Raw genomic sequence first — 17963 nt, forward strand, 5'->3', positions numbered from 1 at the left:
GGTGGGATCAGGTAGCAGTATATGTAGAAGGCATCCTGCGTCAGAAAAAGATATGAATGCTCATGAACGGCAGTAAGGAGAAATAAAGGAAGAAGAAACCTGAGAAATTAGCACGACACCGCCCTGAAGTAATGCGAGAGCGGTTCCGGGGCGGAGATATACGTCGTGGGAAAGGGGTGTGTGAGTTTTAGTGAGTAGGAATCTTGCACGCTTGTGGAGTGCGGACCCTCATAATTGTCTCATGAAAGATTTCCTGCACTTCCCTGAAAAAAATATTATTATTATTATTATTATTATTATTATTATTATTATTTATCTAAGATTATCGATAACAGAATACAGGGACATCTTGACTGTAACTAGGGGAATATCAAGGTGGATTTCGTCCAGGAAGAAGCTGCCCTGACCAAATCATCAGTTTAAAATGGATTGTGAAACATCATAGGTCTAGAAACAAAAATTTAGTTATTACGTTTGTTGATTTTCAAAAGGCGTATGATAGTATACATCGTGAATCACTGTTGAATGTCCTTCAGGAATTTGGTCTACATTCCAAACTTATTAGCCTGATAGGTATGACTCTTAAGAATACTCAATCTAAAGTTAGATTCGGAAATGAGTTATCTAAATCATTTGCAATTACAACAGGCCTCCGCCAGGGAGATGGACTTTCGCCATTATTGTTCAATTGTGTATTGGAAAAGGTCATGCGAGAGTGGACTAAGGTATGTCCTCCAAAAGTCAAAATTGGAAAAAATATCAAACTAAATTGCTTGGCATTCGCGGATGATCTTGCGATACTGGCAAATGGTTTCGAAGAGGCTAAAGTTCAATTGGAAGAACTTGCAAATGTAGCGAAAAAAGTTGGATTTCAAATTTCGTATGATAAAACAAAAATAATCCCTACTTTCAGAACTTTAAATTCAGAGCTATTATTAAATAATAATAAACGAATTGAAATTGTAAGTACATTTAAATATTTGGGTGAAAATATCACTTGGAATTGCAATGAAAAACCATCAATAGAGAGCAGAATATATAAACTGAAGCAGGCACAACGGATAACTTGGCGTACATACAAAAAGAAATGTCTTTCGATTAATGCTAAATTTAGGCATTATAACTCTGTTATTAAACCAGAGGCAACTTATGCTTGTGAAACATTATTTAAACTCAATACTAGATCAACAACAGAACGCTTACAACGAGTTGATCGAAGGATACTCAGGACGATCATAAACAAGAAACATCAGGTGGATGGACAGTGTAGATTGTTGCCGAATGAGGTTATCTATTGGGAAAGTGAGTCCATCACAGACACGATGAGAAAAAGAAGAATTGCCTTTTTTGTCATATATTTCGACTAAGTGATAACAGAGTTTTAAAACAATTATTTAATTACTTTTGGAATAGTAAATCAAAAAACAATTGGTTTAAAGAAGTCCAAAGTGATTTGGAGGAGTTGAATATTACCATGCAAACCATAGAAAACGGAGGGGAGAAAAGTATTTTGAAGAATAAATGCATCAGGCTTCCTCTGACCACTGTACAGAGGAAACAATATGTTATAACGGATGCGGAGAGGGCAGCCAGGTCAACCAGACTCAAGACTTTTTGGGAGAAAAAAAGGAAGACAAATTTGTTGTAGTCTGATTTAAGTGCTCCAATGTGGGCGTAAACTCTGTAAATAAATAAATAAATAAATAAATAAATAAATAATTATTATTCATACACTTCTCCACAGAAAATATGGGTAGTAATGGGGCATGGGATGCACCAAGTGCCTTACACTAATTAAAGTATTTGCACATTATAATACGAACATTGATGTACAGGTATATACAAAACTGTAGATCACAGGATCTTCATTCTTGCGAGGGGAACGATCGCACAATGTTGCATGTTGACAGGAGGACAGAATGTTGCATAATTTGGTAGATGTTCGGGGGAAGACCCAATTCTCGCAGACTCTTGTGAAGTGTGTGTGGAATGAGGCCGTTGAATGACAGAATCACAGGGACTATCCTTACCAGTTTCATCTTCCAGATCCTCTTGATCTCTTCTGCAAGTTCTTTGTACTTGGAGATTTTTTCACGGTACTTCCTGTCAATGTTAGTGTCATTGGGGATAGCGATGTCAATAATTAAAGTTGTTCCAGTTTTCTTGTTTACCAGTATGATGTCTGGTCTGTTATGGTTGACTGTTTTGTCTGTCACTACAGCAGTGTCCCAATAAAGCTTAATCGACTTGTTCTCCAGGAGTGGTGTTGGATGGTACTTGTAATAAGGGATACGCTCCTGAATTAAATGGTTTTCCTGATCAAGTGCGTGGTGTATGGTTCCCGAGACATGATTGTTTCGTCTCGTGTATTCTACAGGGGCAAGTACTGGGCAGCCCACAGTGATATGATCGATGGTCTCGAGACGAACGGAGCATCGTCTGCATTTGTCGGAGAGTAGGCTGGTGTCTTTGATGATGTACTTTTTGTCATTGTTTTTAGCTATTACTTGGTCTTGTGTAGCAACTGAAAATCCCTCTTTCTCCCCAAATAAGTGCCCACTTTGTAACCACATACACGACGCATTCTTGTCTATGCTCTGTTGGTTTAGATTTTCCGTGGAGGGTCTTCTCTCGCCATGTCCTTTCTTTCTCCTGCAGGGATACTTGGTGATTTGTATGTGGGTCAGAGGCATTGTATGGATACAGAACAGTGTACTTGTCAGCAAGTACTACAGCTTTATGGAGAAGGCTGTTTTCTTGCTTTTTATGGAAGTTTCTCCGTTGGTCCTTCATCTGATTCAGGAGCACGACTTGAAGATCCAGTACTCCTCGGCCTCCTGATTTTTGTGGAAGAGTGACCCTTGCCGTGCATGAATTTGGATGATGTAATCTATAGGTGTTGAGCAAAGTTCTCGTTTTTCTTTGTATGCTGTCTATTTCTGTAGCAGACCATTTCAGAATTCTGAATGAATAAACAAGGGTTGGAATAGCGTACGTGTTTATTGCTTCAGTTTTGTTCTTGGCATTTAGGTAGCTGCGCAAAATCTGATGCAACCTCGATGTATATTTATCAGTGAGTTCCTGTTTGATTTTCTTGTGCTCCAGAGTTGTATTCTGAGCAAATCCAAGGTACTTGTAGGTCTCTGTTTGTGTCATTCCCTCAATTAAAGATCCGGTATGGAGCTCATATGGATGGGAGTTTGTGTACCGACCACGTTCAATACTCAGCAGCTTACATTTCCTTACTCCCAACGTCATTCCCACATCAGATGAGTAAGAGTCTATTATATTCAGCAGGGCCTTCATTTGTGTTTCGTTGTGGGCATACACTTTCAGATCATCCATATAAAACAAATGAGATGTTCTGTGTTTCCCATTGTTATATTTAATATCAAATCCAAAACCAGTAGCTTTTAGAAGATTGGATAGGGGATTCATTGCAAGGCAAAACCGCAGAGGACTTAATGAAACTCTTTTGAAATATACCACGTTCAATTTTAATTGTGTCGGTCATGATACATTTATTTTCTGTCTTAGTGCAGAGCATTGTCTTCCAATTGTTCATAGCAACCTCAAGAAAATGAATTATGGCAGGACTGATCTTGTACAAATGAAGTACTTCTTTTAACCATGAGTGGGGAACTGAGTCAAATGCTTTCTGATAATCTATATACGCTGTGTACAGGTTCCTTCGCGAGTGCATTGCCTGTGGTGTTACAACGGACTCTATGATTATCTGTTCTTTGCACCCTAGTGATGACTTTTTGCATCCTTTCTGCTCCTCAGTCAGAATGTTATGGTTGCTGATATGTTTATACATTTCTTCTGTGAGTATGGATGTAAAAAGTTTGTACATCGTTTGTAGACAAATGATTGGCCTGTAAGCTGATGGATCTCTGAAAATGAAGGCCAGACAATAAATGCACTTGTATTTGCTGATGATGGTATGCTATGGGTTGAGTCGGAAGCACAAGTTCAAGCTGAACCAGATCTTTGGCAAGAAGAATTTGAAAGAATGGGATTAATCATCAGCCGACCTAAAACCGTCGTTTTACCGAGCTCGATAGCTGCAGTCGCTTAAGTGCAGCCAGTATCCAGTATTCGGGAGATAGGTTCGAATCCCACTATTGGCAGCCCTGAAGATGGTTTTCCGTGGTTTCCCATTTTCACACCAGGCAAATGCTGGGGCTGTACCTTAATTAAGGCCACGGCCGCTTCCTTCCTTCCCACTCCTAGCTCTTTCCTGTCCCATCGTCGCCATAAGACCTATCTGTGTTGGTGCGACATAAAGCAACTAGCTGAAATAGCTAAAATGTCGTTTTAGTGATGATTTGAAATTCTGAAGTAGTCCACCTGCGAGTGCAAAATGAAGAAGTAGACATTATCAATAACTTCAAATATATAGGGAGCTCTGTTTCTTCTGACAATACCATAAACCAAGAAATAGGCTGCATCAAAATTTTACCACTCTGTTCGTTAATTACTTTGGGACAACTCATTTCCCCAAACTTGCAAGCTCACACTGTAAGAAACATATCTTATACCAATTCTAACATACGGACTGGAAGCAGCAATGTCGACTAGATCGGCACAAAGTCGCCTACAGGCCACTGAAATGAAGTTCCTTCGGTCATGTCTCCAAAAGACAATGAGAGACAAAATAAGGAATGAAAGTATTCGGCAACATCTTGGTTTGGACAGGAGCCTGTTGGAAACCTTAGAATTAAGCAGATTGCAATGGTATCGACATACGAGAAGGATGACTCCAATTAGGACCTTCCCAGCATTTGCCTGGTGTGAAAATGTGAAACCACGGAAAACCATCGACAGTGAAGTCTATGCTTCTTGATTCCATTGGTAATAAGGACCTTCCTGTGTACTTCATTCCTGATTTTGTCCTTTCGAGTAGTTTGATTCATGGTTCTAATGAATCTCATTTCTGTTGCCTGAATTCTACTGTAATCATTGCTTAGTAGAGTACATGCCTCTAAACCATATGTGAGAATCAGTACGATTTTGCTTTTTATGGTATTTTGCAGTCCCAGAGTACATTTCTGACTGGTGATGGTTGGGAAAAGCAAATTTTCGAAAGATCTTGCCAAATGTGATGTCAATTTGCAGGAAAAGGTAGAACATTAGTTGTGGATGGACAGGACGAACTGGAAGAGGTTCGTAAACACCCGCACCTGGCTTGCTGAAGTGGAAAGATGATGATGATGATGATGATGATGATGATGATGATGATGATGATGATCAGACACCAAAACAAGAGTACATTTTTTTAAGAATTAAAGAAATACCAAATTACCTTCACCGTGCGAGTTGGCCTTGCATTCTGGAGATAGTGGGGTCGAGCTCCACTGTCGGTAGCCCTGAAGATGGTTTTCTATGGTTTCCCATTTTCACACTAGGGAAATGTTGGGGCTGTACCTTAATTAAAGCCACAACCGATTCCTTCCTACCCCTATCCCATCGTCACCAATAAGACTTATCTGTGTCAGTGCGACATAAAGCAAATTGAAAAAAAAAAAAAAATACTCTTGGCTAAAGGCTGACACATTAAGGAGGATACAGTCACATTCCCAAACTACACTGAGACTTGGTATACACAGACAAACTATGCACTAACCAACACATGGATGTACAATTTTATTTTACTAATTTATGCTGTGCTAAACCTCAGACTATGCTATACTGTACTATACTAGAGAGATAAAGAGTACATATCATCATCATCATCATCATCATCATAATCATCTCCCAACTCCAGTTTCCCGGGTGTGGTGTACAAACATTTGCCATCTCTTCCTGTCCGCATACATCTTCTGATTTCACTGTGTCCATCCAGCATTTTCTTGGTCTTCCCGTTGATCTATTTCCTTGGATGGTGAGATCTCTGCTCTTCATTCTCACAACGTGCCCATGCCACTGAAGTCTATGCTTCTTGATTCCATTGGTAATAAGGACCTTCCTGTGTACTTCATTCCTGATTTTGTCCTTTCGAGTAGTTTGATTCATGGTTCTAATGAATCTCATTTCTGTTGCCTGAATTCTACTGTAATCATTGCTTAGTAGAGTACATGCCTCTAAACCATATGTGAGAATCAGTACGATTTTGCTTTTTATGGTATTTTGCAGTCCCAGAGTACATTTCTGACTGGATTGTAAAAGTTTCATGCTTTCTGGGTGTCCTGCAGAGTATCTCCTGCATGACAGTATTGTCTTTGGAGATTGTGCTTCTGAAGTACTGTGTGAGAAACATCAATTACTGAAGAAAACCGTATAAACCGTATAAACCGTATAAAACACCATACACTCCGAGTGAGGTAGCCTAACAACGTGGTGAATGTACACAATAGAGTTGGCCACTAGGTTTTGAGGTCATGTTCAGCCGATGTAAATCAATATGGATTTAATAGCAACTTGGGATTGACTGGATGTCTCTGTTTTCGCACACAACCCTGTGATGGAGCCAAAATCGGCCACAATGTCAATTTACAAGCTACAATGTTCATCGTATAGTCACGCTATACTTGTACTAGAAGATTGTAACAAGAGGACCTTCAAAATAACTGCACTAATTTTTTATGTAATTTTTTGACTTTGTAAGATATCATTTTATGTATTCATATGTTTATGGGTGGTTCTGAAATTAAGTGGAAATTCATGTCACTACTTATATTTATGCATTTTTACAGTTTAATATATCCTTCAGCACAAATGTACTGCTTGTCCTCAAATGAAATTATAATATCGGAATATTAACTTCTAAATTTGGAAAGCGTAAACAAAAGATTGTGTTGAATGTCACCTCCATGGAATGTCCGCACCCATGGTTCACAAATGAAATCAAGTCATATAATTAATACCTTGCCTGAATGAACATATGTTCAGTCTTTTGTGTAAATGAATTAACATTTTCTATTTACTGTATTAATATTAAAAATTATCAATAAATTATAACAGAATGATTGATTGCTTCATATTTAGAATTGACTAAATATGTGTCCCTGGTCACTTGGTCACCTCCATGGAATAACTTTGTTAGTTCAGCAAATTCCCACCAGTATACAGCACATACTTATCCATGTGCTGATAGGAAGCAGTAGGCAGCCATTTCATTTGAGGTTCTAGCAACTGTAGGGTAAGACATCATTTACACCCTTTTCTTTTTCAAAGATAAAGTGAGAATACAAGATGTAATTTTAATGACTGTCACTTCCATGGTTTTAGGTGTCGAAGGAGGTGACTTATCATCCATGGAGGTAACAAAATAAGATAGTGCTTGTTCTGGAGTGTAATGTATGCAGCATACAAGTGAAGTATGAGTTAATATTGTTATTGAACGATATAAGAAAACACTCATCGACGTATGTTTTCAGCATGCCGTCAGCTTTTAATTCTTATTAGCTGAAGGGCAATTGGTGTGCTTGTATTTGAATTTAGGTTGGGAATTCGAGGCACAATAGCATAAAATGAAGGCTATGTTATTAGAAATCCAATAATATACATTTAGTCAGAAGGGTACTTGTGAACTACACTGTTTAACCCGATGAGTGCTACGCCCGCCTGTAGACGGGCTGATGCGGCCGGTCCACCAGTGGTACGCCCATCTATAGATGGTGCGCGAGAATTTAAATTTTTTTGAGTTTCCCAGTTCACTTTCGAGTCCGAATTTGGTCTCTGACGTGTTCTTCCATCTGTTGGACATTATTTAGAACTGATCAGAAATTATAGCTTCGGGAAGTAACTTACAGAGCTTTTTGTAGACGTCTGTGGAGTTCATCTGTGATGTAAACAAACATGGCGGAACAGCAGTTTACTTGCTCTTGCAGCGATGTTATTTCGGATCACAGAATCTTTCAGTTATTAACCACAGCGGAAAGTGATGATGGAGATAATCATTTTTAAGGAATTGTTAAGCGATTTTGAAAGCGAAAGTGATAGAGAGAGAGTGCCGAAAATATTGTATGTGAGAGAGAAACAGAGCCTCCTTCTAAACGAAAGAAGAAAAACACTGAGTAAAAAAGCTATTTTATCGCTAATTTCGTGGCGGATGGATTACTTTTCTTCACCAGAGTTTCAGGTAACTGTGACAGGCTCTGAGGGCCAAGTAATGTTTATGACAACCCAAAAATCAGTGATTTTTTTAGAAACTTATGTGCCAGTGGAGTTGGTGCAGATACCTGAACAATTTGGCATCACAAACAACCAGTAGAAAACAGTTAACTATCACCACATTCCAGGTTTGGAAAGTATTTTAAAATATCAACTTATATACTTCTAAGAAGTTACATGTATTAGTTGCCTACAGATTTTAGGAAATAATATTAGTTCGGGCTCTTTACTTTGGGCACATAAGTGTAATTTTGATTTCTCTCAATATAATATTGAACATAAGTGTAGGATTTTCCATTTGCATTTAGATTTATAAACAACCAACATTTATAAACATTTTAAGCTAATCACCCCACTGATAAGTTAAAAATTGAGGCTTCTACAAATTTTTTTACATACGAATGAAAAAACTCAGCACTGAGGTACCAAACAGTCAACTGATAACTCGGCACTTAAAAGGTTAACATTTTCTCTCCCTTTCACAGACGAAGTGGTATAAAATGTAAACGGAAAGACTGTACGGAATACGATGAAGGTGGACCCTAGGAGTAGTCCAGGACAGGTATAGGGGAAAATGATGAAAATAGCACTCTCCATAAATCAGAAAGGAAATTGTCTGTAGAGGTGAAATGTGAAATAAAGGCCAAGGCTTTTAGTAATGTAAAGAAAAATTCCAATTCAAATGCAAAGTCAAAATCCATTGAGGTAGTGAGGAAAATAAAGATGGGGTCAGAACAGAGGAGAAGAGATAGAATTAGGCAGGATCTGGAATTGTATGAGGAAGCTAAGAGAAAAGAAAGAGAAAGGTAGTATAGGAGGAGGGTAGAGAGCTCAGTTACCAGACAGGAAAAGGAGAGCTTTGAGAGAACGTATGAGGAAGAGCGAGCAGGATAAGAGAAGGAGCGTTTGGCTCACCTCGGTCAGATCAGGTTGGTGTTCAGGTTGCTGCACGAGTCGGAAACATAGCGGACAATGTGTAAAAAAACAAAAGGAGAAGTACAGGAAAAGAGGTAAACGACTTAGGGCCGGTTCTACCACCTATGGGTAAAGTAGCGCTTAACGTGGCCTCCGTGTAAAAGGACATTTCCGTTCGACCCCTCCCAGGTAGCGCTGTCAGCAGCATAAATCGTAGTTACCCGGCACATAATTTATCGGCCACTTCGAGGGCCCGATAAGACTTTACCTGACATAGATGTTGATTCCCATATGGAACCTGAAATATTTGTCCTGAATGAGTAAATTTATAATGTCCAATAACGGACCAACTACATTGGCAAGTTTTGAGAGCTGAACATTATTAGCTGTATTTCTGGTGACATACAGCTAAAACTAGCTTAACCACTCAACGTGGAGTGCTGTACACTGCATGCAGACTCCCCAGTGCTCTCTGTCGCGTAGCAGCTTTTGATTTGTGCTTCTATCTAGCGTATATTTCTCCAACTATTACAAATGTAGTAAGATATATCTACAGGCGAAGCATCGATCTTTCATTTGATACGTATATCTGTAGAGTTTTTATCGATTGCATATGATATAACACGTCTGAAAAATCAACAAGTACTGTTATTGATATCATGGCAGCTAAAAATTTACGATGTTTTGCGGAATGATACGGAAGGTTTAGTTTCGTTAAGCAAAAACTAGGATATAGAATTTGAGAGTGAAAGTAGTGATAGTGACATTGATGTTGCTTTTGCTACAAGGGAAAATATCAGCCGTAATGTTATTGATGGTGGGTTTGTGTGAGAAGACATGGATAATTATAGAGGGCAAAGGGAAATATTTACTGCAAATTATGGGTTTCAGAATGCTGCAAGAACTGTTTATATCCTGTGTGAAAATGTTCAGTTGTTTTCTACTGTCGAGTTCGTAAAGATGATAGTAGAATAAGCAGATATGCTCAACATCGCATGCGATCACACGATATGTTATTTCCGTTCCGATCAAGGGTAAATTAAGGTGTAACGGTTACTGTGGAGGAAATGTGTGTAGTTTTTGCATTGTGCATGTTAATGAACATAGTACAGAAACCTGTATTGAGATCTTATTTCTAAAAAAATCTGGGTACTAGTTACTTCTATATCTGGTTCAGCCATATCTCTTGTTCAATTGGAATGCTCAGAAGTCTCCTCCACTTCATTAACATTGCATAATTCCCATAAATTATGCTGTTTGTGTGCTTATGCACTAATAACAAACTGAATATTTTGGTAAAATCCATTGAACCGCTTGTCATTTATGCCTGATTAACTAAAAGCCTGCACTAATAGCATACTTGGTGCTATACTCCTCCTGCAGCACAGGGTAGCCAGGTAGTGAAAGTCGTTCCTCGCTGAGAGGTAGAATATTGATAAAAGCATGATACCATAACAGTGATCGATATTGTATTGCAGGATTTTGAACATTAATGCTTCCCTTGAACTGCAACGGTGACACCAGCTTCTTGCATTGACAGCGTCGGGGACTCATTTTATTCGTCAAGCTTTCGCAAAGAAACTCTACAAGGATATAAAATCAAAACCTATTTGGAAATAATCTCAAATAGGCTTTAATTTTCAAATTTTAATGTTTCAGTTTTCAGACACCAGGTGTAACTTTGTATATGTGTCTCAATTACCCTAAATGTTCTCGTAGCGTAATGGCTAACATGCTTGCTTCGTAGTATGAGATAAGCACGTTCGAGTCTTCGTTATACCAAATATATTTTACTTTCATTATTAGTTTTGTATTCATCTGTATGCCTCTTTTCATACGTTATTTTGTTAATAATATATTTCATTGAAATGTTAATTACAATATAATATCTACTAGGAAAATGCTTTATGTGTGTGCTACTTGTTATGATTAATAGCATATAGGACTGTCACCCAGGTAGCAGATTTCCTTTCACTTGTTTATCTAGACTTCTTGTGAATGATTTCAAAGAAAATGGAAACTATTTGATTCCTGAATTCCTCTTCCTATGAATGGATATTTACCCCGATTAGATCTCTACATATAAAGTATCTTCCAACTCTTATCTTCATTAGAATGAAATGCATTATCAATAAATGGAAGCATGTGGAACTAAATGAGGTCACAGAGGTAGTTGCAAATAGAGGATCGTGGAGATACTTAATCAATTCACAGAAGCTTGCAAATAGAATGCTCAAAATCAGTAAGTCTGTAAGGAAGGGGGGGGGTGTGTGTGTGTGTGTGTGTGTGTGTGTGTGTGTGTGTGTGTGTGTGTGTGTGTGTGTGTGTGTGTGTGTGTGTGTGTGTGTGTGTGTGTGTGTGTGTGTGTGTGTGTGTGTGTGTGTGTGTGTGTGTGTGTGTGTGTGTGTGTGTGTGTGTGTGTGTGTGTGTGAGTTAAGAACAACAACAGGGAACGAAAATAAATTTTAAATGTAAATTAGAAAGACTAAGAGAACCTGCAAACCTTCTATTACGGAGCGAGCGACTTGACCAATCTACTATGAGAATACTTTCAAAAATGCTGCTTTAACTGGCGTAAGAAAATGTAATCTCGAGATTTTAATCCCAATTAAGTATTGATTTTGAAGCTCACGAAAGCTTGACATAAATCGTTGTCCATAACTTTAAAGACTCGCCTTATTAGGCTTGTTGGTGATAATCAGCAGATGCAAGCACAGGAAAATAAGACAATTGAAATGAGCTTCATACATCTAACGATAGATAGCACCTAAGTCAAAAGCGAGAAGTCGCTGAAAATCAACCCTGTATGTCGGTGTGTAGCTCCGGGTAGCTACCTAGTGCTTACGCGGAGGTGGTTGCATTCAAGCCAAAGTACCAGCTGATTTACACCCCCAGGTAGTTGAACTCTCCCGCAGCTGCCAGTCAGTTTACCAGCAGATGGTTGAACTGGCCCTTAGAGAGAAAACTGAAAATCAAAACAGTCTAAGGAAGACAGTGATGATGATGATGATGATGCTTGTAGTTTAAAGGGGCCTAACGTTGAGGTCATTGGCCCTAAGTCTCTTTTGAAGGGTGAGAGAGATTCACCAGACGTTAAAAAGTTCATGTTATCAGTTGTGGCAATGGAAAGACAAATTGAAGAGAAATTTGAGAAGAAGAAAGGTTCCCAAAAATCGAGGAAAGCATTTGCATTAGTACTATTTGGAAAATTTTTGAAAAAGTATTGTTGTATGCAGAAACTTCCAATCAAGTCATCCTTAAGGGTTATTGGGAAGCTAGATCCAGGCAACAGCATTGCAGATGTCTTAAAAGGAGCAGTGAAGTACCAGTCAAAGAATCAGCTCCAAGTCAGAAACCAAGTTCAAAAATTCTTCGAACAGGATGATGTAAGTAGAACTGAACCAGGCATGAAGGACATCAAGACAAGGGGAGGAGTCAAGATACAGGAAAGAACTTTCGAGTGCCAGCCTTCGCAGCCTGCACGAAAAGTTTGAAGTTGAGTTTGGACGTGATATACCTTACTCGACATTTTGTTCCTTCTGGCCTTACTGGGTAGTTTTTCCTGATTATAGAAAACAAAACACATTTGCATGTGAAAAACATGAAAACTATGAGCCGATATTTTCAAACATAAAGGGTACCGGTGTAATTACTATTTATTAAGATCGTAATGAAATGGTAAAATCACTTTGCTGTAGGGATACTCCATGAACTAAAGAAGAATGCTTGTGAATCATATATATCCAGGGTAAAGTTTGAAAATAAAACAGAACATATCAATCAGTGGACGAGGAAAATGTTCACCTTAACTGAAAAAGGAAAAGAGAAAGTTGTAAAAGTTGTCAGAGAAGCTGTGTTGATATCAACAAAATATCTTGTGAATAATCTCCTTGAATTAACTCCAAGCATGTATGCAACATTTTACACCAATATATTATTAGTCTCTACAGGTTTTTCTCCAGATACTCCGGTTTTCTCTGTCGTATTTCATTCCAGCAACACTTCAATATCATTTCATTTCATCTGTCATTCATTAATCATTACCCAGAGGAGTGTGACAGGCTTCGGCAGCCGGCACAATTCCTATCCTCGCTGCTAGATGGGGGCATCATTCATTCATTCCATTCCTGACCCGGTCAGATGATTGGAAACGGCTGTGGATTTTCATTTTTCTAAGAAGAAAAAGACTTTCCATAATGGTGAGATCCTCATCCTTGTTGACTTCAGCGAAAACTATGATTGTAAACATTCCAAATAAATTCAAGGTATGCATTTTGGAGGTTCCCGGGAGCGTGTTACGTTACATACTGGAGTCGTGTACTATAAAGACATTTTGGGTGAGGCAAAGGTGCTGTCATTTTGTTCACTCTCAACCTTGCTGAGACATGATTCGTAATTTGCATACAAATTGAGAATAGTTACATGTAACATGATTCGTATGCGCACATTTCGCAAAAATAATTAGATATGCTGAAAGCTTCATAGGCGAAGTGAATACAATTAATGTTCTCAGCGACAGCCCTGCTACTCTATATCGAAGTAAAAAGATGCTTTATTTCATGCTGAACTACCTTTCCACATTTTGCATGAAGAAACTTGTTCGGAATTACTCTGAAAGTGATCATGGTAATGGGGCTCCTGATGGAATTGGCGCAGTGTTGAAAAGAATCGTGAACAGAATAGTAGGACATGGTTCTGATGTTCACAATTTTGAGAAGCTAATGGAAGTACTATCTAAGGAAGTTCACACAGTCAAACTGTTTGTGGTAGAACCTAAGGACATAGAGAAGATGGACAAACTCCTCCCTTCCAACATTCTGGCTTTCACAGGCATAATGAAAGCTCATCAAGCTGTTTCGAGCTCTGCGAGTATGGTCCAGTGAGGAGCGAAATATGTACTGGTAGATAAAAATGCTTCAACATCACTGTATTCATTATTGTTGAATTATAGTGCAAAGTGTTTCAGATTGTCTTGAAAAGTGGACATATACAAATTTCTTGTAAGAGTTAGTATTCATAATTTGTAAGTCTGTATGGAATTATCATGAGACTTATTGTGTGTAATATTATTACTCTAATTGTGGGTATTTAAAAACACATTTTTGTTACTATTTCTGTTTGCAGTGTCGACTCATTGTATCGCAGATGTCTTCTACTCGTTGTGAGATAATGAACTGGCTCATAGCTCCGGCTGCAGTGATGATCTTTCTAGCACTGTCCGTGCCGTCTTCAGGCCCATCCTTTGAGCTCATTCTGTTATACACACTTACGGCTTTTGCAACAGTGGCTCACATTCACTACGGAACATGTGTGGTAAATACAGTATTTATATATATATATATATATATAATAAGAGTTTTGTCTGTACATTGCTCAGAATTCAAAAATAATGGTACAGTAGAAGTCCGTTATAGCGAGAATTCACAATGGCAAGAAATTTACTCGCTATAGCGGATTGTCGTTATATCCGATTTTTGTATAAAAGTCAGGAAAAAACCATACACATTAAAATTTGGTATGTAACGGTAATCGGTTTGTTCAAAACTTGTGTTTCCGCAGATGATACACACTACGGCTTACTTGTTATTTTTCGAAATCCAATACAACGTGAAAGTGTATGTTTAAATTCATTCAGAAAAATATATAGTATTGTATTTCTACGAATCCAACACGAACCCCACTTTTTCCTTCAAAAAATTAAAATCGGGCACAAAAGTATTTTGTAAAATCATATGAATGCCTTTGTTGTACAGTAGGCCTACGCATTTCAGACTATTTTTAGACGTCGAACATTGGCTTTCGTCATGCCGTATTTTTTTTGCGGCTGCACAAATTATTCTTTATTTCTTCAGGTTTAACGACCACTAACTTATAATTAGCATAATAATACCAAAGAGAACCCGTTAAAAATTTGCCGGCAATACCTATTCCATGCGGCTCTACAATACGACGATCCATCAGGAAATTATTCTTGCTGTCTATAAAACTGTTACTTTTACTCAGCGTCAGATATAACCGGCTACCGCTGCACGCACGTCTCGCTTGCCGCCTAGCGATGTACTATATAGGCCTAATCGCAGACGTTGAAAGTCAACGAACGAGTTTAATGCGCCACGGTATGGCCATTCCGCCCTTGCGATTTTCGTGCACATACCTCACAATTTCATCTTCGACTTCTTTAAAGCGTCCTTGTTGCGCACCACTGAATGCATTTTTTGTACAGTACGGATTTTTTTAGCTCTTTGTCTTCACGCTAATGCCAAATATTGGCTTCAGTTAGGCCTATGCCTTATTTTCTTGCGGCTGCACAATTACTTTACATTTCCGAGTGTTTAATGACCATTAACTTAAAAGTGGTGTTATAACATCGACAAGAACTGTTTGAAAATTTGCCGGCAATACCTTTTCCTCGGATCTTTACAATACGACTATCCATCACGAAAATATTCCTGCTGTCTATAAAACTTAATTTTACTAAGCGTCAAGTACAATAGATCCGTTATAACTCTGCCACTGAATAGCCGGCCTGTCTAAGAATTCGAAGGCTCCCATGTTTTGATGCAATTCTGCAGATTTGAGAAATGTTTTTCTAGAGGCTAATAGAACGTCATTCTCTCTTCACTATTTCCTGAGATCCAGTGACGTTACACACAGGCACTGTACAACCGGTTGTCGCGGCTAGCGATGCATGATAAAGAGGCGTTCGTTTATTGTGAACGAGTTTTGTGCGTGCGTGCGTGCGTGCACGTGCGGTGGTGAAAAGAAGCAGCGTAGTTACCGCGGTAGTTGCCAGTGGTATCCATTAACTTACTGATTCTGAAAGGAAAAAAAAAAAAACGTCGTCTTGGATTCAGAGAAATACGGTATCACTTCAGAGGTTTCTGTGGCAAACACTTCAGTTTTCTTCTTCAAACGGCGTCACCTAACTTGACCGTATATGTAACATGAAAACATATTTGAAACGCATGTAGAAAAATGATAACCTCCTCGCTAAAAATTTACATGTAAATAGCCTTTCCGAAATTTAACTAGACGCGAGAAGATATGAACTATCCTTTGAAATCAGTGATGTACTCTGCCATATCTTGAGGTGTGTCACATTCTTAATTTCCGTATGTAACATTAAAATTAAAAGAACGTTTACCACAGCCTTTATTTTTAACGAGTTAACAACTGCTATCGGCCACGTTATTACGCATTTATTACGAAAATGTGTTATCCTCTTTCATTTCGATTTTTTTAGAGAATAGCAGTCGACGGGAATTACTAATCGACTCCAACATCGCCTTCGAATGTCAACGAGAGAGCTCGTAAATGCACATAGTGAGAAAACTATACCGTACCGAAGATGATCGATCGCATTTTGTAGCCAATGTTTCAGTTTTCTTATTCAAACAGCGTCACCTATCCTAACTTATCCGTATTATACGCATGATGAAAACACACTTCAAGCGCCAGTAGAGAAATGATAACCTTCTCGCTATAAATGTTCATAATAGCTTTCCCGTAATTTATCCAGACGCGAGAAAATAGAAACTAACCTCTGAAATCAATTATGCACTCTACCATATCTCGAGGTGTATCCCATTCTTACTAAATTGCAGTATTTAGCCTTAAAATTAAGCGGCCGTTTATTCAGCCCTTACTTTTAAAGAGTTAACAACCATTATCGGACTCGTTATTTACGCGTTTATTGCAAAATTTTCCTCTTTCATTTAGAATTTTCTTTACGGAACAGCAGTCGATGGGTACTACTAATCGACTCCGACATTGCCTTCGAATGTCGACGAGAAAACTCGCTAGTGGACATAGGGAGGAAACGATACCGAAGGTAATCGATCGCATGCAATATAATCGCTGGGGTGCATAAATATCGGGAACGGAAAAATCGCGCGCCCTTAATCGCTCGTAATAGCGGATGCGTCAGTGATAGGTCTCTCGCTGTAACCGAAGGACGACACATAGTTTAATATAGGAATTTTGAAGGGACAGAAATATATTGCCACTATAACGGAGTTCTTGTTATATGCCGTACTCGCTGTTGCGGACTTCTACTGTATTTCTGTATCGTTATGTCCACAGTAACAAGGAAATGCACTTTTTAATTTTCCTCCATTTCTGTCTGTCTATGTATGTGTACGTACGTACATATGTACGTACGGGCATCACGAGAAAATGGGTGAACAGAATTTAATGAAAATCGGTATGTTAAGTCGGAATAAGGTGCTACAGTATAGGATATAAATGATTTTTATTCACGCTGGATAAAATGGTAGTTTAGGGGAGGGTGCTTAAAATTGATTTTTTAAAATATCAATCAATCAATCAATCAATCAATCAAGACTGATCTGCATTGAGGGCAGTTGCCCAGGTGGCAGATTCCCTATCTGTTGTTTTCCTAGCCTTTTCTTAAATGATTTCAAAGAAATTGGAAATTTATTGAACATCTCCCTTAGTAAGTTATTCCAATCCCTAACTCCCCTTCCTATAAATGAATATTTGCCCCAATTTGTCCTCTTGAATTCCAACTTTATCTTCGTATTGCGATCTTTCCTACTTTTAACGATGCCGCTCAAACTTATCCGTCTACTAATGTCGTTCCACGCAATCTTTCCGCTGACAGCTCGGAACATACCACTTATTGTCATAAAAGGAAAAGAAAAACTCCACCTGATCAGTACTTTTTATTTGCATGTAATGCAGATTATCACATGTCTAGGACCGGTTTCGACCCTCTATAAGGTCATCCTCAGCTACATTAGAATCGTATTTGCATTTTCACCTTATGCCTCAAAGATCTTTATGACATACTCTATTATTTAACAATTTTTTTAAAAAAATTTAAATTTTTTTATACTCTTGCTAAAAAAATGTTACACCATAACTGAAATTGTGACAAACTAAACAAGCTTATATCTTAATATACACAT

At 38.4% G+C, this 17963-nt stretch overlaps 1 protein-coding gene across 1 annotated transcript in view; it reads left to right on the top strand.

Moving 5' to 3' along the window:
* LOC136876048 (ethanolaminephosphotransferase 1) overlaps positions 1-17963 on the top strand; it is a 261187-nt gene that overhangs the window by 161017 nt on the left and 82207 nt on the right. The window contains exon 7 of the mRNA XM_067149670.2: positions 14158-14346. Within this exon, the coding sequence (XP_067005771.1) occupies positions 14158-14346 (189 nt within the window). The remainder of the gene's footprint in view (positions 1-14157; positions 14347-17963) is intronic.

This window comes from Anabrus simplex, chromosome 6 (genome assembly GCF_040414725.1).
Source record: "Anabrus simplex isolate iqAnaSimp1 chromosome 6, ASM4041472v1, whole genome shotgun sequence".
Taxonomy (NCBI): domain Eukaryota; kingdom Metazoa; phylum Arthropoda; class Insecta; order Orthoptera; family Tettigoniidae; genus Anabrus; species Anabrus simplex.